Here is a 23,849-nt window from a genome sequence, read left to right on the forward strand (position 1 = left end):
ACTTAGGCATTGTGTATGTGTCTGTTTGCCTGCGGAGCTGTCAGTTTAAGGCCGTGGGCTGGGGGAGGGGCTGCGTCCTTCACTGCCACCGCAGCTGTTTCGGACGAGCACGCTGAGCGTCACCGCACTGCGGACCGCATTCCTGAGAGTTCTCACCTCCTAAGTCTGGCGGGAGCATTGTTTCGGCTGTCCTTAGACATTTTCTGTGCCCCTTTCCTGCACACCTCCTTTGCACACTCCGTGGGGAGCAGGGGGTGGTCGGCCGTGGTTTGAGTCCTGTAGACAGGGCTCAAGCGTGTCCCTGGTCCCTTCTGCTGTCTTCTCGTTACATATATGGCCCAGAATTTTGAGCAATGGTCCACCGATAGGAGGATTCCGTTTACCTGCTGTGGTTTCTATATTGGGGTTCTCCTTTGGGAGTTCTCTAGTCCAGCTGTACTGACTACCCCTGCATCTTGTTTGCTCTTTGTTGCAGTGCTGAATGATACTGACTGCTCCCTTAGTGCGTGCCACTTCCTGCCCACTGCCTCACCCCCAGAACAGAACGGAACGACAGTGCTGTTGGAATGGAGATGCGGGAGGAGTTGTTTTACTCTGCCTTTAGAGCAAATAATAGCCTCATTTAATTTAGTGCTGGACTTATTTATGGCTTCCTTTACTTCCTAGCTTTCAAGGTTCCTTACTTTTCCATTCCTCCCTAGTTTTTTAAGGTTCTGCCTCTATGGTAGCTGGGTTCTTGACAGCCTAGCCCCAGGTTAATTATTTTACTCCTAGGCTGCATCACATATACCAGGTGACAGTGAAGTCAGTACAGAATTTAAAGGGCAGACTTGGGTTCTTGTTTCAACTTTGTCATGACATGCCATGACATGTTGAAACATGACAAGCTCATGACATGACTTAGGACAGTTCAGTTTACCTCTCTGGGCCTTACTGTTATGCTGTGTCAAACAGGAAGCTGAACTTGTACTTGCCAGCATTGAGAAGCCATTATAAAGGTATTGGGTTGCAGCTTAGATATGAGCGAATATAGTGGGAGAAGATAGAGGGAAGGATGGGAATTGGGTTGATGGACCTTGAGCATCTATCCTATTCATGGCTCTGTACTGGTCATCCCCATTGTCACTGTAATCATCAGTATTCTTATGCTGAGAATTTATCATGAGCCAGATTTATGCTAAATGCTTTACATGTATTAAGCAATCTAATCTTCACATCAATTTATGGGGGATCCCCAAGACCACCCTCACATTCAGAGATTCACTAGAAGAACTAATGGGACTCAGCATATAGTTGTACTCATGGCTAAGATTTATTACAGTGGTGTACTGAGGATATATAGCCAGATCATAAGGGAAAAAGACACACACATGGAGTCTGAAAGAATCCACATGGAAGCTTCCTAATGCTTTCTTCTTCCAAGAGGAAATCAAGAGAAATTAGAAAACACCTTGTGATGGATGAGAAAACCAACATACCTAAACTTATGGAATATAGTGAAAGCAGTGTTAAGCGGTAAAATTATAACTGTAAATGCTTACATTAAAAAGAATATCTCCAGTCAATAATCTAAGTTTACACCTTAAGGAATTAGAAAAGAAGAGCAAGCCAAACCCAAAGCCAGCAGAAGGAAGGAGAGTGTAAAGATTAGAGCTGAGATACATGACATAGAGAATAGAAAAACAGAAAATCAGTGAAACCAAAACTGGTTATTTGAAAAGTTCAAAATAGACAAAACTTGAGCTAGATCAACTAAGAAAAAAAGGAGAGAAGATGCAAATAACTAAAGTCCGAAATGAAAGTGGAGACAAAACTATTGACCTTATAGAGATAGGATTATACAAGAACACTTTGAATAATTGTATGTCAACACTGTCAATAATTATACATAAACAACTTAGATAACCTAGAAAAAATGGACAAATTCCCTGAAATACAAATTACCTAAACAGACTTAAGAAGAAATAGAAAATCTCAACAGATATAATAAGTAAAGAGATTAAATCACTAATTAAAAGCCTCCCAACAAAGAGAAGTCCTAAACCAGATGGCTTCACTGGTGAAGTCTATCAAATATTTACTTTTTTAAGTTTATTTTTTTAGTAATCTCTACATGAGACTAGTAATCTCTAATGAGCCCCAATGTGGGGCTCTAACCCACAGTCCCAAGATCAAGAGTCAATCTACTATCAATAGTACCATGATACCAAAGTCAGATGAGAACATCACCTAAAAGAGTATTTCAGGCCAGTATCCCTTGTGAATTTAAATGTAAAAATCCTTGACAAAATATTAGCAAATCAAATCCAACAGCATATTAAAAGCATATAATTTGGTTATTCACCATAACCAAATGGGTGTATATCAGAAGTATAAGGGTGATTGAACACAAAATCAATATAATACATTAATAGAATGAAAGAAAGAAACCTACATGATCAATCAATGCAGAAAATGGATTCGACAAAATTGAACATCCTTTCATAATAAAATCTTTTAGAAAACTAGAAAGAGGGAAAGTTCCTTAACGTGATAAAGGGTGTTTATGAAAAAACCATAGCTAATATCACATTCAATGGTGAAAAACTGAAAAGTTTCCCTTTAAAATCAGAAGGCCTGAGACAAGGATACCCACTTTCACTGCTGCTCTTCAAGTGTATACTGGAAGTTCTAGCCAGAGATATTAGATAAGAAATTAAAGATCCAACTTGGAAAGGAAGAGAGAAAACTATCTCTAGTTGCAGATGAAATGATCCTATATATAGAAAATCCCAAAGAATCCACAAGAGAACTACTAGCATTAATAAATTCAGCAAAGTTTCAGGATACAAGATCAACATAAAAATCAGCTGTGTTTCTATACACCAGCAGTAAACAATCCAAAAAGGAAATTAAGACTCAGTTCCATTTACATTGACATCTAAAAGAGTTAAATACTGAGGAAAAAAATCTAGCCTAGTTGGTGAAAGACTTGTATGCTGAAAATACAAAACATTGCTGAAAGAAATTAGATTTACATAAATGGAAAGACATTCCATGTTCAGGGATGGGAAGGCAAAACATTAAGCGTTAATACTACCTAAAGTGATCTATAGATTCAACACAATCGATATAAAAATTCCAACAGGTTTTTTCACAGTATTGGAGAAGCTGATCTTCAAAATCATATGGAATTGCAAGGGGCCCCAAATAGCCAAAACAATCTTGAATAAAGTTGGGAGGTCCACTCCTCTTGACTTTGAAAAACTACAAAACTACAGTAAATAAAACATTATGGTACTAGCATAAGGATAGACATATAGACCAATGGACTAGAATAGAGTCCAGAAATAACCCTCACTTATATGATCAGTTGATTTTCAACAAGGATGTCAAGACCAAAAGGGAAAGAAAGCAATTTCGGTAAGTGATGGCGGGTGGCAGGGCTGGGGGGGTGGTGGCTGGGTATCATTTGCAAAAGAATTACTTATACCACATCCAAAAATTAACTCAAAGTGTATCAAAGACCTAAACAAGTTCTAAAATTATGAAACTCTTAGAAGAAACCATTGAGGAAAATCTTTATGACATTGAATCTGACAACAATTTCAAGTGTATGACATCAAAATCACAAGCAACAAAAGAAAAATAGGTAACTTGGATTTCATCAAAATTAGCTGTACAAACCCCTAGCAGGATAAACCCAAAGAAATTCAAGACCAGACACAATGTAATCAAACTTCAAAATTCTAAGGACAAGGAAGAACATTTTGAAAGCATCTAGTGAGAGAAACAGTGTATCACCTATAGAGAAACAATTCAAATGACCATGGATTTCTTAACAGAAACCATGAAAGTCATTTGCAAGTGGCACAAAATTTATCAAGTGATGAAAAAGAACTGTCAATTCAGAATTCTATGCCAATAACAATATCCTTTAGAAATGAAGGTAAAATCAACGTGCCCTCAAATGAAGGAAAATTAAGAGAAATTGTCATTAGTATACCTACCCTAAAATGATGGCTAAAGTTCTACAAACAGAAAATAAATAGTAAAAGCAGGACTCTTGGAAATCAATACAGAAAGAAGCATACAGACAAATGTATCTGGACTGCCAGCCACACAGTTGAGTGGCAAAGAAAACTGGAGCACTTAAGTCAGGGTACTGGACCTGGTGAATCCTGGCAAATAGACTGTATGGATTGCCCACCTTCATATGGAGAATACTGTTGGGCATGGACTATAGTAGAAACCCTTTCAAGATAAGTCACTACTATCTTCCACACAGCATATGGGGACAGTACTACTCAAGGATTCTTAGATGACCTATGTTACGTATTTAGCTTCCCCTAACACACCCAAAAAGATAATAGTGCTATTTTTATAGCTAAAAGTACCAACAGTGGAGAGTGACCTGGGACATTAGCTGGACCTTTCAACACCTGTATCAACTCCCAAGAAGGTGATATGAAGAGAGACTGTGAACTCTTAAAAACTGAAAAAGATAATTGGACAACCTGTCAAAAATGCTGTCAGTGGGGGCACCTGGGTGGCTCAGCGGGGCACCTGGGTGGCTCAGTGGGTTAAAGCCTCTGCCTTCAGCTCAGGTCATGATCCCAGGGTCCTGGGGTCGAGCCCCGCATCGGGCTCTCTGCTCAGCAGGGAGCCTGCTTCCCTTCTTCTCTCTCTCTACCTGCCTCTCTGCCTACTTGTGATCTCTGTCTGTCAAATAAATAAAATCTTTTAAAAAATGATGTCAGTGCTGTACAAATTAAGTTAATTTGGGCTCCACATGTGATAATTACGTAAAAGTACACCTCCCATTTAAGTATAATGTTTATTTATGAGGTTCAGGAGTGGGAGAAAGCCCTAACTGGCTACAGGAAACCCAGACTACATAATTTACCCTTATTGCTCTATTTTTTTCCCCTCCTATGCCTATCACTGGAAAACTGGACTGCTAGAATTTGCAAGTAGGATAAAAAGAGCTGGGATACTGAAACTTAGTTTATCTCCCCACCCAGCTATGCTTGCTGGATTTGGGCAATTATAGATAATGATTATAATGACCATGAATTAGGTGAAAACTCAGGTGATGTTGGCATGACCCACATGTCAGAGGGTAGGAGATATTCTAAAATGTTCTAAATTATAGAAGAAAGGAACTTCTGAGCTAACCAAGGATGAGTCTAAGCCTATGGTGTGGGTGAGAAATGGAGAGGACAGGGAAAAGGTGAGAGACTAGTCATAATGGTCATATGGTTGTGGAAGAAGAGGGACAATCCTGGTTGGTAAGATTTAGACCCTGGGCCTGGGAAGTCAGGGACAGAGGGAGGGAGGGAGGGACCATTACCCTCTTAGCTTTTGTCTGTACAACATCTGAGCAGCAACCCAGGCTTCCAACACCACCCTCAATTTTACAATTAGCCAACAAATAATCTCAATTTAAAAACTCAGAATCCTCCCAATAGCTACTGATTCCAGAAAAACAATCTCAGCAAGAAACGACAGAATAAGATGAACTTCCTGGACATTGAAATTGTTCTCTTTAGGCTCATGCTGTTATTGTTGGACTTCTTGTACATTTTTCACAGACCACTGATTGTTCTAAATTCTCTAGCATGAATGGTAATGGACAATTGTACTGCCCTGGATTTTTTGCTGGCCAGTTTAGGAGGGGTATGGGTCATTGCCAGTATCTCTTGCCTCGTTTGAATTAATGACCTATTTAGCTGGATTGGCTTCGGATGAGGAGCCCGACTATGGTCCAATTTCCAGTGGGCCTGGTTATACTACTACATGTCACTATCGTGGTCATTTTTGGCTGAAGTTGCCTAAGACACATGGAATGTATTTGACCAAAGCCTCTATCAGTACAACTAATTAGAGTATCTGATAACCTATGTGGTAATTCATATTCCTGAGAATCTTTATGCGTAAACAGTTGGGAGGTCTTGTTGTAGGGGAGTGGCTTCACCATGGTGTCCCGGCTAGTTTGCACATATGTAAGCCATGCAGGCAAAAGCTTGAACAACAGCTACTCTGAGTCATGGCAGAACACCTTGTGATCCTTCTAGAACATGAGAGGATGAGAGGAGCTTTACAGGCTTTCAAACCCATCTCCCACTCCCTTCCCTATCTCTTGTGGGAGGTGATCAGGAGATAATTTCTCATTGCCTCTCAGATTCTGAAGAGGTATGAGGCTTTCTGGATATAACTACAGACTGTAACACTGCTTAGCTACAGTCTGAAATTGGCCCCTCACCAAGGATTCCTTGAGCCCCCTTTTGTTTTGGTGTCATTGTGTTTGGTGTGTGAGACAAGGATCTGGGGACTGGAATGTTTGGATACTGGGATGGAGTCCCGCATCAGGCTCCCTGCTCCTTTTGCTGTTTACATAAGTAATACATTGTATGAATCTAAAAGCGACTTCGTGTATCTTTCCTGGTCAAGTCAGTTAGGACAGGGCCCTGACCTTGCCTGCTGTTGTGTGTTTAACAGGAAGAAGAATGGAAAGAGTAGAAATATATGGTGAATATGGATAAAAATAGACTATCTCCTCTTTGGTTTTGAACCAAAATGCTGGTCAGAACCATAAGAGACCTTCTTTCTGGTGGACTGTGACTTAATAATCAGGCACCTGAGGGCTCCTTATTCTGAGCTAAAACTCCCTCTGATTATTTTGTACTGAGCGCAGTTTTCTCCATCTTGTCCCTAAGAAGATCGTGGGAGGATCTGTTGTGTGCTTATCCTTTCTGTGATCTTTCCCAGGGTAAGACTCACTGCTTCCTTCTCAGTGCTCACAGACTATTCACTCCTGTCCTTTCAGGAGCTTCTCCAGGATCCTCTTAGAAACAAGCATGCAAACAAATCAGGAATCTCATCTGAAGTCTCCTTTGTTCTGTGATTTTTCACAGGTAAGGTATCTGTAAACCCTTAATACCTGGGGACCAGACAGGAATCTGAGTCTCTGAACTGGAATTTCAGTGAAGCAGACATCTTCCTACTTTGTTCACCCCAAGAGACTATATATACAAATGGGAAATGGCCAGACCATATAGAAAAATAGAACTCCGACCCATAGCCTGCAGCAATCAGTCCAGGAAGCCAAAAGGAACCCTGTGGCAATCAGCACCAAAGAGCCAGAATTTGATTAATATCCTCCCACCAACCCCTCACATAAGGTGCCTTGTTTCTAGTGAGCACCCCCCACCCCCCACCAAGCCAAGGATCTCCAATCAGAGCATACCTGAAGTCTCTCCCCACCCCACCTCCTCCCCTCTTCTCTCCTCTCCTCTTTTTTCTTTTTTTTTCTTTTCTCTCTCTCTCTCTCTCTCTCTTTTTCCCGCTTTTCTTCTCTTTTCAGCCATAAAGCTTTCCCACTTCTCTGCGGGGCTTAGTCTCTGTCAAATGCAAGTGATGGTGGTTGACTCCCTTGCTTATAGCAAGCTCTGAATAAATAGTCTTTGCTTGTTCTCATTTTGGCGGTCTTCTTTTATTTCTACAATTTCTTTTAAAGGTTTAACTTCCCGGCAAGCTATGCGATGTTAGATAAGCCATTTCTTCTCTTTCTCCACCTGAAAAACTGGTTCAACATTTATTCATTCCTTTATTGGACAAGTATTCCTCAGCACTTAAAGAAACTGGGCCATAAGAGGGGCTAGACGTTGGGTAGATACCGAGGCACAAGGACGATCAAGGCCATTAGCTGCTCTCTGGGAATGTACAGCCCCGTCAAGGATGGAGATCTATGAACAGGCATGTCAAGAGAAGCAAGTGCTCTTTCATACTAGCATCCATCCTACGAGCGCAGTGCAGTAGAGCAGAAGGGTGGTCAGTGGGAAGAGGAGGGCTGGGAAAGGATTCCCAGAGGAAGCCTTCTCCCCAACCGCCCGCTCCCCTGCATCCCCACAGCCGCGCCCCGAGGCAGCTAGCGTGTCTGGAAGAGCCGGACGCGCTCGGGGCTCCCTGTTTCTTTTTAGGGCAAGAAGGGAGGACCACAGAGACGTGGCGCCCTCCACCGTCCTAGAGAAGCCAGAGTGGCAAGAGTGCAGCTGCCTCCACCTCTCCAGTGCGGAGCTCTGGCTCGCACAAAGCGTGGGGAGCTGGCGCGGGGCTGGGTCGCCTCGCGGGGCGTGGAGTGCGGAACGTGCGCGGCCGGCTGCTGGGCGCCAAGTCCACCCTATCGGACCCGCCTGGGTCCGGAGCGTCCCTCCCCAACCCTGGGCAGCCCCCGGTCTGGCCCGGCGCGCGCTCGCTTCCCGGGAGGGCGGCCTGGGCCATGGCGGCTGCGGCCCTGGCGATCCGGGACCCCTTCAGCCCTGCACTCGAGCTGCTACCGGGACAGCCCGCACCGGTCCGGGCGCGCCCGGTGAGTGCGGGGCCGGCGCCACGAAGCTGGCTCGGCTCTGCCCCGGGCTCTAGGCCCACAGAGGGGCGGAGGGGGCAGTGCGGCGACCGGGAAATCGGGGTGCAGCCCAGTGTGGAGGGGCCGGAGGAACAGGCAGGGAGCAGAACGGATTCGACATCCCCCAGACTGGCGCCAGCAGGGAAAACACGTGCAGCTGCACAGGCGGGAGCCAAGCACTGGGGCAGAGGCGTTCACAGAGCGCTGTGCGCCGCGACGCATGTCCAGCATTTCCATGTCCCTGGTTTTTACAGAGCTGGTTATGTTTGAGGTGGGTCTCGGGATGAATCTGAGTTTGCCGGCCCCAGAGGGAGGAACTGCATCTCCAGGCAGGGGGAGCTGCAGGTGCAAGGACACAGATCTGGGCAAGGCAGGGGTTTGGGTTCGTGACAGGTGACAGGCTAGGGGATGGGGGGGGGTGGCGGTGCAGGAGATGATTCTTGGCAGGTGAGCGGGGCCTCTGAACAGTCAGTGGAATTGCCCATCTTGGGTCTAGGCAGAAAGCTGACAGCTTTCTTGAGTAAAACCCTTGCTCCCTGACCATGCAGAGGATTTGGGTGTTTTGAGGTGGGGCAAGGGTGAACCAGCCAGTCTTTGAGCCCTGGGGTGCTGGGTGAGTCGCTGTGCTGACTTTGTAAGGCAAGGACCTACGTGAAATGCAGCAGTATCAGCCTCTCAGTAGTGTGGAGATCGAGATCCCGAATGAGGCAGCGGCTTGGAATTAGAAGCCTTGATGGCTCTTCATTAGTCCTGCTTGTGTTTCTTAAGGAAGAAGGTAAGAAAAAGTGCAGAAGCTTGGGCTCCCAGAGATACAGGAAAAGGGGGGCATTGAGACTGAGAAGTGAGGAAGAGAGTAGGGTGCCACGTTTGAGAGAACGTGCTGGAGTGGCAGAGTGCAGGGAATCAAGTCAGAGTGTGGATCTCCAGAGCAGCCTGGGTATTCTGAGGTGCCTTTAGCTGCCTCTGTGGCCCATGACAGTGAGGGGGAGGAAGAGAAGAGAAAGAGCCTCACATAGGGGCACCAGGGTGGCTGGAGTGAGGCTAGAAGGCAGTGTGGCCCAGTAGAGAACAGCTGGAGAGGCAAACAGCCCTGAATTCTGTCTCCATTCTGGAACTTTGGGGGCAGTGGTTCTCTGAGCCTGTTTCTTCTATAAAATGAATCTGATCCACTCCTCATAGGCTGTGAGGCATATACAAAGTTTAATATAGGTAAAGTGCCTGCCAAAGGCTCAGTCAATAGATGGTAGTTGTACTTCTTATCAAGGGTTGACGACCTCTGACAGAGGGCCTGCTGTGGGAAAGGAGGGTACCTAGAGTCCGGATCGTTGTTTGGGCCACAAGGATGAAAAGGGAAAACTTGCAGAGACTCACGAAAAAGAAGAAAGGATGAAGAGACATGAAAAATTGATGGCTGATCCCTTGTATCTTTGTAAGTAAGTAGGTGTGCCAATTGGCAGAGAGTTCCGGAGACCTTCAGAATCCAGAAACTCGACTGGCATCCCTTCCAGTACTTCTTAGTGCCTGGTCTACCCCTTACTCCAGGCCTGGGTCTGGGATTGTCCTAGGGCATTTAAACACATGTTGTTTCAGGAGTTAGTGACCTTCGAGGATGTGGCCGTCTACTTCTCTGAGAACGAGTGGACAAGCCTGGCCCCCACTCAGAGGGTCCTGTACAGGGATGTGATGCTGGAGAATTATGGGGCTGTGGCTTCCCTGGGTAAGGATTTTATTTTTGGACTCTGCTTCTGCCCTTCAGAGTTTCCTGGCTCCTTCTGCCTTAGAAGCTGAGGAGTCTTTGATAACCCCCACCTGAGTGGCAACCTTGGAACCTCGGATTCTTAATGACCCAGCCTCAGTGGTTGCTGGGAAGTGGGAAGTCCTGGTATACATTTGAGCCTCATATCAGACTTTCTTGCCCCAGGGTGAGAGCTGCCTGACTCCCAGCTGGGGGTAGAGTAGAAAAAGAGCAGATTCCTGGTGCCCCAGTAATGCCCCACCAGATTCCTGGTGCCCCACCAAGTGCTCAGTTTCCCACCTGCTCCGTCTGGGAGATCGAACCCAGTACCAAGCACCCTCATGCAGATGTCTGAACTTGAGAGCTGTAAGAGAGGGAGAGAACAAGAAAGCTCAATCTCAATGAGTGGAGTCATCCATGTGCTTACTCAGACTGTTATTGAGCACCTCTTACTCTAATTCCTGACCTTTGTAAGTCTCCTGCTCCCCCGCTCCACTCCCCAGTCTCTGGTCCCTTCCCCTAGACTTCCTTTTCTTGCTCTCTCTAGTTAATTCCCTTCTTTCCCCTCCGCCCCTGAAGAAAAAGCCTGGGAGGAGCCCTGGGATTGCTCTCTGTCACCCCACTCACCTGCCTGTCCCATTTCCTTCCCCGAAAGCAGCATTTCCATTTCCTAAACCGGCTCTGATTTCCCAGCTGGAACGAGGGGAAGCACCCTGGTGCAAAGCTCCTCAGGGAGCTCTGGATGGAGAGGGCCCGAGGGGCATCTCCTCAGGTGAGTGAGGACAGGTGCCAGTCATCTGACCAATTCCTTTGTCTTGATCTTTAAAATGTAATCAGTATGCATTCTCTTAACCTAGTGCTTTAGACACCAGTGGAATTCCTTTTTTTTTTTTTTTTTTTTTGTCTTCTTTTTCTGTGCTCCCACGATTTTCCATCTCCTTGAGTCTGTTTATTATTCACCCTGGCTCCTCTTCATTCACTTGTTTGGCCTTGAACCCATCTCCACTGTTCTTCTCATGGCCTCCATTCATCTGTTCTCCCTGACTTTGCTGTTGACACACTGGGCTGGCCTTTCTACATTCTCCACCTCCTTATAGTCTTCCAGCAGAAGATTCCGACTGCCCTTTTGTGGTGTCATGCCCCTCTTTATCATTATAAATCAAGAAGGCCCAATAACTCTGAGCCTTATAGCTCCATTTCAGGGGTTTCTGGTGGGCAAAACCCTGGCATTCCTTTCGGCCCAACACAGGGCTTTCCTGTTCCTAATTTCCTAGTGACAACTGTGTCCCCTTTTTGCCTCCCTGGCCCTGTTCCATCTTCTTCCTGCAGAAGCTCTTCTGTGGGCACATGGAACTTGAGCTGTATCTTCAACTTCCCCATTCTCTGCTGTGTCTGGCAGTCTTTCCATATTAGGATGTTTTTGATTGCAAGTAACAACCCAATTCAGATTGGCTTAAACAAAAAAAGGGAATTTACTGTTTCATGTAAATAGGAAGTTCATAGGTAGGGTGCAGGTACACCTTGATCCAAGTTTCAGTCTCTGCTCTTTTATATCTCCTTGTATGTTGGCTTTGTCTACAGTCTGGCTCCTCTTGTGGTTGTAAGATGACTGGTAGTTATATATACACTATGGAGTATTATGCCTCCATCAGAAAGGATGAACACCCAACTTTTGTATCAACATGGACGGGACTGGAAGAGATTATGCTGAGTGAAATAAGTCAAGCAGAGAGAGTCAAATATCATATGGTTTCACTTATTTGTGGAGCATAACAAATAACATGGAGGACATAGGGAGATGGAGAGGAGAAGGGAGTTGAGGGAAATTGGAAGGGGAGGTGAACCATGAGACTATGGACTCTGAAAAACAATCTGAGGGTTTTGAAGGGGCGGGGGGGTGGGAGGTTGGGGGAGCCAGGTGGTGGGTATTATGGAGGGCACGTATTGCATGGAGCACTGGGTGTGGTGCATAAACAATGAATTCTGTTATGCTGAAAAGAAATTAAAAAAAAAAAAAGAAAGAAATAGTACATTAGAAAAAAAAAAAAAGATGACTGGTAGTTGTAACCAAGGCTCTGCTTCTTCATACCTAGGAAGAGAAATAGGGCAGGCCTTCCTCAGGCCTTTGCGATGTACCATCTTAAGTCTTAGGACAACTCTAAACCAATCTCTGTGGCCAGAGAAGCGTGCACTGATGGTCTTGGCCTGGACTGCCAGTTTCTGAAACTATCTCTCTTGGAGTGAGTGGGATAGGTTAACCCACTTGACTTAGACCAGTGAGGGCTACACTAGGAGCTGCAGTTGGGACCACTCCCCTCTAAAGGGCATGGCTACTCCATAATGGTGGGGATGATGGGAGGGGGGTGGTTGGCGGTGGTGGTAGATTGGATGTAGAGAGACAACTGTAGTGTCCTCTGCCTTCTCTCAGGATCTCAGTGCTTACTCTCCTACCACCCATGGGAATTTCCCATCTTGGGTCTAGGCAGAAAGCTGACAGCTTTCTTGAGTAAAATCCTTGCTCCCTGACCTGTAGAAAACTTCCTTTGAGTACACGCCCCTATTCGAAGTCCATTTTCGGGCTTCGAAAATGGGGACACACAGTCCTTGGCTTCTGCAATATAGAAGGCGGTCATTTGGAGGGTGAGGAATTGTTCTGTTTTGTTTTTTTTTTTAAGAGGCTTTGGATGGGAGTTCCAAAGAGACAAATCTTAGCTAAGCCTAAAGAAAAGTTTATTGGCTTGGACCTTTGCTATTAGAAGTGTCTGTCATTAGAATAAGAAGTAACTTCTGGAAATGGCTGAGTGAGGCTTTAGGGCCATGTCTAATGCGTGCCAAGGAGAGACCGACCCATAGTTGGCCCTTTGTAGAAAGAGAAGGTGTTGGGGTCCCTTATCGAACGAGACTGAGACAAAGTGAGAGTTCTGCAAAGCCTTATTCTATGCCAAGCATTAGAAGTTAGACTGACTGGCCAGGGGAATGAGACTGAGACAAAGTGAAAGTTATGTGAAGCTTTATTCTATGCCAAGCATTAGAAGTCAGACTGACCAGCCAGGGCCGCCTCCGAAGAGAGCGACCCCCTCCCAATCTCACAGGCTGGTTTTATAGGGCATAACCGCAGACCCAAGGTACGTGGCTTCTATTGTTAAGGCGTTTACTCCCAGAATCGATACCCAGAACCATACCAGGAACTAGGGGGGCGTTTATTCCCGGAATGAAGTCCGTGGATGTAAACAACAATATGGCTACCTAGGCAATATGGAGTTGCTCTGGCTAAGCAGGCACTAATGGTTAAACAGGTTTTAACATTAAATTGGCCCTAACAAAGGCAATATAGATAGGTGGTTAGAGAGGGAGGAAGCTAAAGGACTGTGGCTTCCCAACATAGCCTCAGGAACTACTCTTTGCAATTCCATCCCATCCTGGTTGTTTTCTATGTCAGTTGGCTTTTGCCTTCTAGGGGAGGTAAAGAAGAGAACTTGTCTCTCCTATTTCTTCTTGACATTTAAAAATGAGTGATTCATTTTCATGTTCTGGGAAACTGATGGAATCCCAGCTTCGTTGTGCACCTGTTTTCTATCCTTTATATTGTTCTCCTCAAGTTTTAGGTCATCTGTGTACCAGTCTCTCCACCCACCTTCATTCTCCCTTACCACTTCCATCTCTGCTCCTTTCCTAACGTGCCCCAATCTTCTGACTGAGCCAGCCTTATTTATATCTTGACCCTGGCAGGATGTCCATTTCTAAAGCCTGCTGGGATCTCCCATCTTGAGCAGGTAGAAGAACCATTGAACCTGAAACTGCAAGGAGAGGGTCCAAGCCTAATCTGTACTGGTAAGTGAGGGAAACAAATGCTTTCCTCCCAGGCACATGTTTTCCACTGTCTTTCTTTGTAAACTGTTAAAATTCCATTTTACTGTTTATGTTCTAAATAAAAATCCCTTGAGAAATCCCCAAGTCAACCATTTAATGAAGAGCAAAGTTAAACTCTAAACTTCAGGTTTCATTTGGACATGATCAATTAGTTCGGGTGGGTCTTGGGTCTTAGACTCTAACAGAACAGATGGTCTACTGGCTGCTATGGTCAACCAAAATTTTAAAAGTAAATGCTGTATTTTAATCATTCTGTTAGTTTTTAGGGATCAGAGAGCAAGTAATGTATGGCCCCTCTCTTGCAGGGCCTCACAGTCTAATGGTACATTCTACATATACATATAAATACGTATACATATATATAAATGTATAATTTACATAAACATATACATACATATACATATGCATAAATGTATAGTTATAGCAAAGTCCGATGCTGTAACAGAGGTGTAACCAAAGCACTGCGGGAACAAAGAGGAGGCAGTCTTTGCCTGAAGTAGTTTGGGGAAGTGCTTTTCATGGTGGAACTGGGAACTGGATTGAATGAGAAGACCATATTTCCTTTTAGTGTTAACCAGTATGAGGAAGATTCTCCCTGTTGCTTCCCCCTGTGTGTGACAAGTTCAGGTTCCCCAGGTATACCACAAGGATTTGTTATTCTGAACAGATCCTCTGTCCTGAAACCTGGCCTTCTCATGTTAGAAACCAGACTACCTAGAAGAAATTCTGACTTGTCTCCCTTAGATTCAACTCATGTATTTCTGGAGAGCTCCCCTGTTGCTTGGGAATCATAGCCCTCAGGGACTCTGTCTAGTTTTTGCCTTACTGTGGCATACACTTTGGTTACTTTCTGTATGATATCCCTGTTGTGCCATTTTCAGCTAGAGCAGGGCCGCTGAGACACAGGGGTGGCAGTTGGAGTGAAATGGACACATTAGTACCACTTGGTGACCTTACTTGCTCTGTCCTGGATAATGATGACATTTGCAGCTTTGATTTCTTCTTTCAGAGAGTGTGTTGAAGAGTGAGAAAGAAGATTTTGCTCTGAAGGAGGAACATTGTGAGGAGGCAAAGGACCACATGGTGGTATCACGCAGACCTCGGTGGTATGGTTCCCAGGAATTCTGGTTTGGAAAAACCTGTGAGGAGTTAAAAAGCAGGTTAGGGAGATGGTCTGACTACTCAAATGGGAGAAGTGTGGAGAACACTGCAAATGATATTATAGAAGTGATTGTCAAAGATGAGATGGTGTCAGGAGAAGATAGTTCAGAGAACATTGATGTGAGTACCCACCTTGTTATCCATCAGAAAATTCTCAGTCAGCAGGTGTTCTATATATGTGAAGAATGTGGCAAGTGTTTTGATCAAAATGAAGACTTTGACCAACATCAGAGAATTCATAATGGAGAGAAGGTCTATGGATGTAAGGAATGTGGGAAGACATTCAGTTTTAGATCACATTGCATTGCACATCAGAGAATTCACACCGGGGTGAAACCCTACGTGTGTCAACAATGTGCTAAAGCCTTTGTTTGGAAATCAAACCTGATTCGGCACCAGAGAATACATACCGGAGAGAAACCCTTTGAATGTAAGGAATGTGGGAAGGGCTTTAGTCAGAACACAAGCCTTACACAACATCAGCGAATCCATACTGGGGAGAAACCATATACATGTAAGGAATGTGGGAAAAGCTTTACTCGGAACCCAGCCCTACTTCGACATCAGAGAATCCACACTGGGGAGAAGCCTTATGAATGCAAGGACTGTGGGAAAGGCTTCATGTGGAACTCTGATCTTGCTCAGCACCAGAGAGTCCACACGGGGGAGAAGCCCCATGAATGTACGGACTGTGGGAAAAGCTTTATCTGCAAGGCACACCTTATCCGACATCAGAGAATCCATACTGGGGAAAGACCCTATAAATGTAATGACTGCGGGAAGGCCTTCAGTCAGAATTCCGTTCTGATTAAGCACCAGAGGCGCCATGCTAGAGAGAAACCCTGCAATTGTCTAACCTCTCACTTCCTTGAACATTAGCAAACACATAATAGCGGTACTTGTTTGTAATTCTTATGCACCAGGTACTCCGGACACAAAACGAGGTGGTTGTCCACAGTTTGTTTTAACTCTAGTTGCCAGTATTATCTTGCCCCTTCTGAACAGATTCCCCTTGATCTAGCAAGACTGGTCGTCCTGTTCTACCACGTTCATGCTAGGCAAATTTTAGTTGAGTGTCTGCTCTGTGAGATACTATGCTAACCACTTTACATACAATCTTTAGTTTCTCTTAATCCTGTTCATGTGGGTACTCCTCATTTTACAAATGAGAAGTCTGGGGTTGAAAGAAGTTATAAAACTCATTCAAGGTCACTTAGCTAATGTGTTATGGAATTGAGATTGGAAGCAGGTCTACCTGACTCTAGATTTACTGTTCTTTATTTGTGCACATTTCTGCTTCTGCTCATTTCTATTTGCTCAAGTTTCCCTAGGCTAAAAATTTCCCTTCCTCATCTAAGACCCAGCTCTGTCAGCCAAACAGATCTCTCTTCCTCTTCTATTTGTCATCAGTACTGTCCAAACTGGTATTTCACTATGTGCTGTCTTAGATTCTAATGTCTTATGTAAGTCCAGCTAAATGGCTCTTTGAGGACCAACACTGTATTTCTTTTATGTTTTTCAAATTTTGAAACGTATTTATTTTCGACTAGCTATAACATGCTCATGATAAAAAAAAAGTTGAAATAGTTCAAAAAGGTGTTTAATGAAAAGTAAATCTCCCAGTCTACCTTCTCAGAGACAGCCACTTTTACTGGTTTTGTGTGTTCCTGGATGTATTCTTTTTATATACAAGTACTCAGCTTTCATAAATCTACCTCACTGAAAACCATATTTGCTGTAGATGACAGTGCAGTTACATTGCCAACTCCAGAACTTTCTGTCTTCCTCTGAGGTTGTGGTCCACCTTGAGGTCACCAAGGTAATTAAGGAAAGTAGTGGAGGGTAGTCTGAGATGTGCAATCTTGAGAGACCTGATTCCTCTTGTGTTAGAAGATAGCATTGTGGAAAATGTAGACTTTTGTTTTGTTTTCATAAAAATGTGTATAGCTACAACCCTTCTCATTGTTCCACTATCCCAGATGCCTTTCCAGGCTTTCCCTTCTATTGTCATGATATCTCACATTTCAGAGTAAGCTGGAGCTTCCGGTAGTAAGCTACTGACTTAGAGAAACAAAGGGCCTATTCAGAGAAGAGTGCTGGCCAAAACAGATGAAATGTACATTCCAGACTTCACCTTTAGAGCCATTTTTCAGTTTGCACTTTGCCTCTGCTCATTAGGCATTCTACTTTAGAAGCTCCCTACCAGGTAATATTACAATTGTTGACTAAGGAGCAAGGAAGAGAAGCCAGAGGCTGGCTTGGACTAAACTAATACTTCCTCAAAATTACAAACATACTATCTGATTGCTGAAGCCTAAAACCATGTAGTAAGGAGAACTTGGCTTAGCATAGTCCAGTTAGGGTAACCTCTAATAAGCATTGAAACTTTAGTACTACACAGAACCAAGGAATGGAAATGAGTGATGTGAACAGGCATTTGGGGGAAGTTTATTAGGCAAATATCACTGAGCACTGCTTATATGCAAAGCACTGTGCTAGGTGCTGCATGAACAATGGTAAGGCAGACCTGCTTCCTGCCTTTCTGGAACATTCATCTAGTGAGAAAGACCAAACAACAACAAAAATATCAAGTAATTTATTAAAAAATTGCTAAGTGTTATGGAAGAAATGAATGCTACAGAGAGAGGGAATGATGGAGAGGGAGCCTCTTTATATAAATGGTCAGGGAAGGCCTAGCCTAAGAGGTCATATTAAAGCTAAATCAGAATGAGAAGAAGGCACATGTATCAAGAATAGGAAGAACAGCAGGCAGAGGGAACTGCTCTGTAGACTCTGATGTGTGAAGGGTTTGGCATGTTCAAGAAACCAAAAGTTTTGGGCTATAACGTAATGATCAAGAGTAGGAGAGGCATAAGTTAGATTTGTAGACACAGGTGGACCAGATCATTAAATTCCATCCTAAGTGAAAGGCCATTAAAGGGTATTCAGTGGAGGAATGACATGTTGGATTCACATTTTAGGATGATTGCTGACTGATAAGTAGCCAATGGTCTGTAGAGGGAGGAAAGTGAAAGGAGACCATGTTGGAGATGGCTAGCAATCCAGGTTGGAGATGATAATGACTTGGAGTGGGTGGTGGTAGTAGAAATGGAGAGAAAATGTGTTTAAGATATAGTTTGGAAATAAAAATCAGTGACCTGCTAACAGTGGATGCAGGAGTGACAGAATTAGGGACAGCTTTCTGGTTTGTGGTTTGATCATTTAGTCTAATTGAGAATTAGACAGCAGACCACTTACTGGAATGAATAAGACTGGAGTGGGAATGGGTTTGGGGAAGGAGAAACTGAGAACTCTGTTATGGATTAAGATTTGAGATATGTATGAGATGTATAAGTAGAAATTTCAAGTGGTGGTTGTATATGTGGGCTAGAGCTCACGGTTGGTCATATCTAGAGTTTTGCATCTGGGAGTCCTCAAATGAGCAGAAGGTATTTAAAGCCATGGGAAGAAATGAATGAGATCCCCTGGAGTTGCTCTACCAAACACAGTAGACAGGGGCTATATGTAGGTATTTAAATTAGATTTAAAATTTAGGTTCTTATATTGGCCAGAACATACTGGATAGTGTAGACATAGAACATTTTCATCATTTCAGAAAGTTCTATTGGATGGTACTGCCTCCGGAGAGTATAGCAAAATATGAGAACCCAGGATAGAGTCCTATAACACACCAATTCAGTATTTAGGGAGTTGGACAGGTGGAAGTGCCAGGAAGAGATACTAAGAACAGTCAGTGAGAGATTGGTGATATTACCAGTGGACACATTACACAGGCACAGTTGATAGAGGGTTGAATGCTTGGACTAGTGCTACAAGGAGGTGATCATAAGAATCCTAAATATTAATAAGCTCCCAGAGTGAGGGTGATATGTATGCTAGATGACATCAGTATCCTAAAATGGGAGAGAGATAATGAATAGAAGATTAACCCATAGAAATGGAACCACAAAAGAGAAGAAACAGTTTGGATTAATGGAGGAGGATCATGGAAGTTAATCAACCCTAGGAACTCTTTTCCTCAAAGATGGAAATATTTGTAGGCAGAGTGGTGGAATGGCAAGACAAATTTTAGGAGTATCGCAATGAGAGAATTATCAAAATACAGCAAAAGATGTGTATTTCAGAGGGATTAAGAAATACCATGTAGAAATGGATGCCCCCTACTAAGAGAATTCCTGACTAGTTTTCTCCTTACCAGAGCCCCAGAGACAGGTACTTGAAAGCCCTGAGCCTATATCAAAGACCGTAGTCTGTGGTGAAGGATTCATAACATGGAAGACCTTCCAATTTGTAATGACACTTACCACACATCTCAAAGTCAGAAGAGGAATGAAATTAATACTCACTTCCTAAATTTTGGAGAAATTTAAATATGAAAGAAAAATTAGAAGATTAAGATACTTTTTGATAAATTGCAGTTAGCAATATATTAAAATCAAAATTGATTATGGTAAAATTTTGTCTTCAAAGTTTTCAAAAGTAGGATCAGAAAGTGAGGAAATGTAAAAATAGTGTATAGAGTCATTCACATAGGAAAATTAGCTGTTCTGCCCAGAATCTCTTGGCGGTAACGAATAATGAAATCCCTTCTGTTTTACAACTCAGAGGGAGCTACAGAGTTGTCTTAGAAGCAACTCAGTTGCAAACCAGTATCTGCAATTCTGAGCATGTCTTTGTCATGGTCAAGTCAGGGTTCCGTATTATTCATCTCTGATTTGGTTCCCAGCATCCATTCTCCTTCTTTATAGTGACAATAACCCAAATAATCTTTGGGAAAACATCCTTTCTCAGCCACGTGGTTTGGCCTCACCCCCAACTTCCTAAGCCCAGGTCCATCAACTTGTCCTTTTTGGGCAACAGAACCAAGGAGATACGAGGAGATATTTAGTAGGCCTTCTGAAAGAGAGAGGCTTTTCTTTGAAAACAACAAAGACACTCTCTGTCCTCCTCTATATGATATATAGGAAGATATGAGACCTTGAACTAGGGCAACACTTTTTTTTTTCTGTTAAAAGAACAAGTGAGGGGGGAGTCTGGAGCTTCCTGGTGTTAGCAAGTGGAGCCTGAGAATGAAGGCAATACCAAAGAAGATAATGGCAAACTAGAGAAAAAGTGGGTCCCTGGTGACATTGAGCCACTAGGCCAAGCCTTACCTGAGAGAGACCTACCTCTGGGCTTTTCAGCTATGTGAGCCAAAACACATCTTTTGTTAAACCAGTTAAATTTGGATTTTCTGTCATTTGCAAATAGTCATACTGATAGAGGCTTGTATTTGAAAGCAGTGGTTTCTAGTACAGCACCTTAATGTTTCATTTTCTCCTGCTTAAAAGTCACACGAGCTGCCCATTTGTATATCATCTCAGTTGCTTGGAGTTTGAGTGGCTAATAGGCGTGCCCCATGCCTTACACTTAATTTCATGAATACCAGCAGACATATTTTGTCATACCTCAGCATACCTTCCAAATATGAATATAATACTCTCCATTCCAGATTCTCTAGTGGATAGCTTCCTGTCTCCTTTGATGTATTTTCTAGGCACCCCCTACCCGACCTATGTGAATTTGGGGTTTGCCATGTCACCTATATTTTAAGTTGGTTTCTTGTGAAATAACCGGATATTTTTCGTATCCACTGATGCATTGTTTTACTGAGCAGTGTTCCAATACTACTGAGAGGTACAGAGTTCCCTAGAGCATGTTCTCTGAAATTGAAAGTCATTTATCTGCCAAGTGATTGAGAAGTAAGCAAGAAGTTACTTCCTTACCTAGGCAAAAAGAGAAAACAGAAAGAACTGGCTTTGATCTTCCCTTGCCCCCAAGAATATATTTATATTTCTGGTATAAGTGATACAGGTGTTGGAGTTAAGCCAAAGCTTTCTTCATCTTCCACCCCCATTTCCAGGATCCCTAGTCCAGGCTGGACTTAGTATGTTGCTTAGTATGAATGAACCATGAGACCCATTCTGATTGCTAGTATATTGAACCCACTAAAGTTGATAAAAAGTTATTCACTCATTTTCAAGTATATAACAAAAATTTTATTTTGTTGATAATATAAAAAGAAATGAGAAAAAGTGAGCAGGAGCAAAGAAGCAAAAATGTAAATTTGCCTATCAGACAATCAGCTATTGTCTTGGATGGTGTCTTACACTATAGATAAGTAAGTTGGGAAAGGGATGAGCAGCATATACACTGGGTTGCCTTATACCCTTTTCATGGCAGGGACCCCACACTGACAATTTGTCTTTGTGTTCCTCCTACAAAATGTCACCCCATGCTCTTTCTCTAGGGTTCCATAATAGAGAAGTATTTGATATCTGAAAGAAAGGGAAGAGTCAGGCATGACCAGAGACACCAGGGTAGGAAAACACCCATGATGGACATGACCAGGTCAGGGCCAGCCTTCTCTGGGCCCTGTCCAGCTCAGCCCTTCTGGCTCCCAGCCTGGCTCACTGCTGGGCCATTCAGGACTGTTCACTATGAATCAGTGGTGCAGGCCCAGGTTCAGGGGCCAGGGCAGCACTAAGGAAGGGGGTGAGGGGGCTGCAGAAACATCTCCTAGACCCAGAAGAGAGAAGGCCTCAAGTACCTGGATGAGACCAGATTCCTCAGGTGAGACAATGGGTGAGAGCTACAAAGAGAAGCTATGCATTGCAAAGATGAACACAGCAACATGATGCCCATAACACATTTCTTCCTTTCATTTCTTTTTGCTTTCTCTCTTTGCAATGCATAGCCCCTCTTTAGCGCTCACACCCATTGTCTCTCTTTATGAGGCTCACCCATCAAACCCCAGCCTGGATACCCCACCCCAGATCTCTCTTTGAAGATCACAACACACACCTTTACTCTCAGCTCCCAACATCTCAGCTCCACCAAGCCAATGGTACTGTCCCTTTTCACCATTCTCCGGCTTCACCCAGTCAGTTATCCCAATCATATCAATCCATAAAAATCCCACAGGATATCCTAGTTTTTGGGTTTTGACTGTTTGTTTTGGGACTTCTGGAAATAAACTGCTAATACTGGCTTTCACTTTTGATATCTCGATTCAGGAAGACTTGACTTGTAATTCTCCTACCCTGTAACGTCTATCTCTGGGATGGCAGCATCAAGATTCTCCTCATCCTATGAAAGCAGTGTGAATTTTGTTCCCTTTGCTTGTTCTCTGTATGACCATGTAGAAAATTGCACTACTGGGTATTTACCTCAAAGATATAGATGTTGTAGAAAGAAGGGCCATCTGAATGTTCATACTAGTAATGGCCACAATCACTAAACTGTGGAAAGAGCCAAGATGCCCTTCAACAGACGAATCAATAAAGAAGATAGGGTCCAGAATGGATAAGGAAGATGTGGTCCATATACACTATGGAGTATTATGCCTCCATCAGAAAGGATGAATACCCAACTTTTGTAGCAACATGGACGGGACTGGAAGAGATTATGCTGAGTGAAATAAGTCAAGCAGAGAGAGTCAATTATCATATGGTTTCACTTATTTGTGGAGCATAACAAATAGCATGGAGGACATGGGGAGTTAGGAGAAGGCAGTTGGGGCAAATTGGAAGGGGAGGTGAACAATGAGAGACTATGGACTCTGAAAAACAATCTGAAGGGTTTGAAGAGGTTGGGGGATGGGAGGTTGGGGGAACCAGGTGGTGGGTATTAGAGAGGGCACGGACTGCATGGAGCACTGGGTGTGGTACAAAAACAATGAATACTATTATGCTGAAAATAAATTTTAAAAAATGACCAATAAAAAAAAAGAAGCTATAAAAAATAATAAATAAATAAATAAATAAATAAATAAATAAATAAAAGAAGATAGGGTCCATATATACAACGGAGTATTGTGCCTCCATCAGAAAGGACCTAACATTTGCATCAACATAGATAGGACTGGAAGAGATTATATTGAATAAAATAAGTCAAGCAGAGAGAGTCAATGATCATATGGTTTCACTTACTTGTGGAGCATAAGTAATAACACAGAGGACATTGGGTGAAGAAGAGAAGTGAGTTGGGGGAAGTTGGAGGGGGAGACGAACCATGAGAGACTGTGGACTCTGAGAAACAAAATGAGTGTTTTGGAGCGGAGGAGGGTGGGGGTTTGGGTGAACCTGGAGGTGGGTATTAAGGAAAAATAAAATTAAATTTAAAAAGAAAATGTATTGCTACCTCAGCTTTCATTTTGCTTCCATTTGCGTTATAAATGTTTTCTAATCCCTTCGTTTACATTCTGCATATGTCTTTAGATCTGAAGTGAGTCTCTTGTAGGCAGAATATAGATGGGTCTTTTTTAAAATTTAATTTTATTTTTTTTCAGTGTTCCAAGATTCATTGTTTATGCACCACACCCAGTGCTCCATGCAATACATGCCCTCCTTAATACCCACCACCAGGCTCACCCATCCCCCCTTCCCCTCCCAAACCCTCAGTTTGTTTCTCAGAGTCCACAGTCTCTCATACCTTAGGGTGAGGACTGGCAAAGTAAAAGATCCTGAGGCTTAGAGTAACCATAATAATTATCACTGTTGTTACTCATCACTCTTGTAATTATTACCATTGTTTATAGTTAGCTGTAGTTCTTATAAAAACACCGCAAAAAAATTCTCTATCCATGGGGAATGTAAAATTTATTAGACAGTGAAAGAGGGGGGTTTTAGCACATGG

At 43.3% G+C, this 23,849-nt stretch overlaps 1 protein-coding gene across 5 annotated transcripts; it reads left to right on the forward strand.

The window, feature by feature from the left end:
- The first annotated feature begins 8,196 nt into the window (after nucleotides 1-8,196).
- LOC111159076 (zinc finger protein 662) lies at nucleotides 8,197-17,102 on the forward strand. Of its 5 annotated transcripts, none has more exons than XM_022521460.1 (5): nucleotides 8,197-8,657; nucleotides 9,977-10,103; nucleotides 10,777-10,893; nucleotides 13,851-13,952; nucleotides 15,001-17,102. In XM_022521460.1, exons 1-5 carry the CDS (start codon nucleotides 8,607-8,609, stop codon nucleotides 16,029-16,031), a joined length of 1,428 nt encoding a protein of 475 aa, XP_022377168.1. In that variant the 5' UTR covers nucleotides 8,197-8,606; the 3' UTR covers nucleotides 16,032-17,102. The 5 variants fall into 5 exon arrangements, with proteins under 5 accessions (XP_022377168.1, XP_022377169.1, XP_022377170.1 ...); XM_022521461.1 differs by having other exon boundaries at nucleotides 8,197-8,350; XM_022521462.1 differs by having other exon boundaries at nucleotides 8,197-8,350; nucleotides 10,780-10,893.
- The last annotated feature ends 6,747 nt before the right edge of the window (nucleotides 17,103-23,849 follow it).

The sequence above is a fragment of the Enhydra lutris genome, unplaced genomic scaffold (genome assembly GCF_002288905.1).
Source record: "Enhydra lutris kenyoni isolate GAN:26980312 unplaced genomic scaffold, ASM228890v2 scaffoldscaffold66, whole genome shotgun sequence".
NCBI classification, from domain to species: Eukaryota; Metazoa; Chordata; class Mammalia; order Carnivora; family Mustelidae; genus Enhydra; species Enhydra lutris.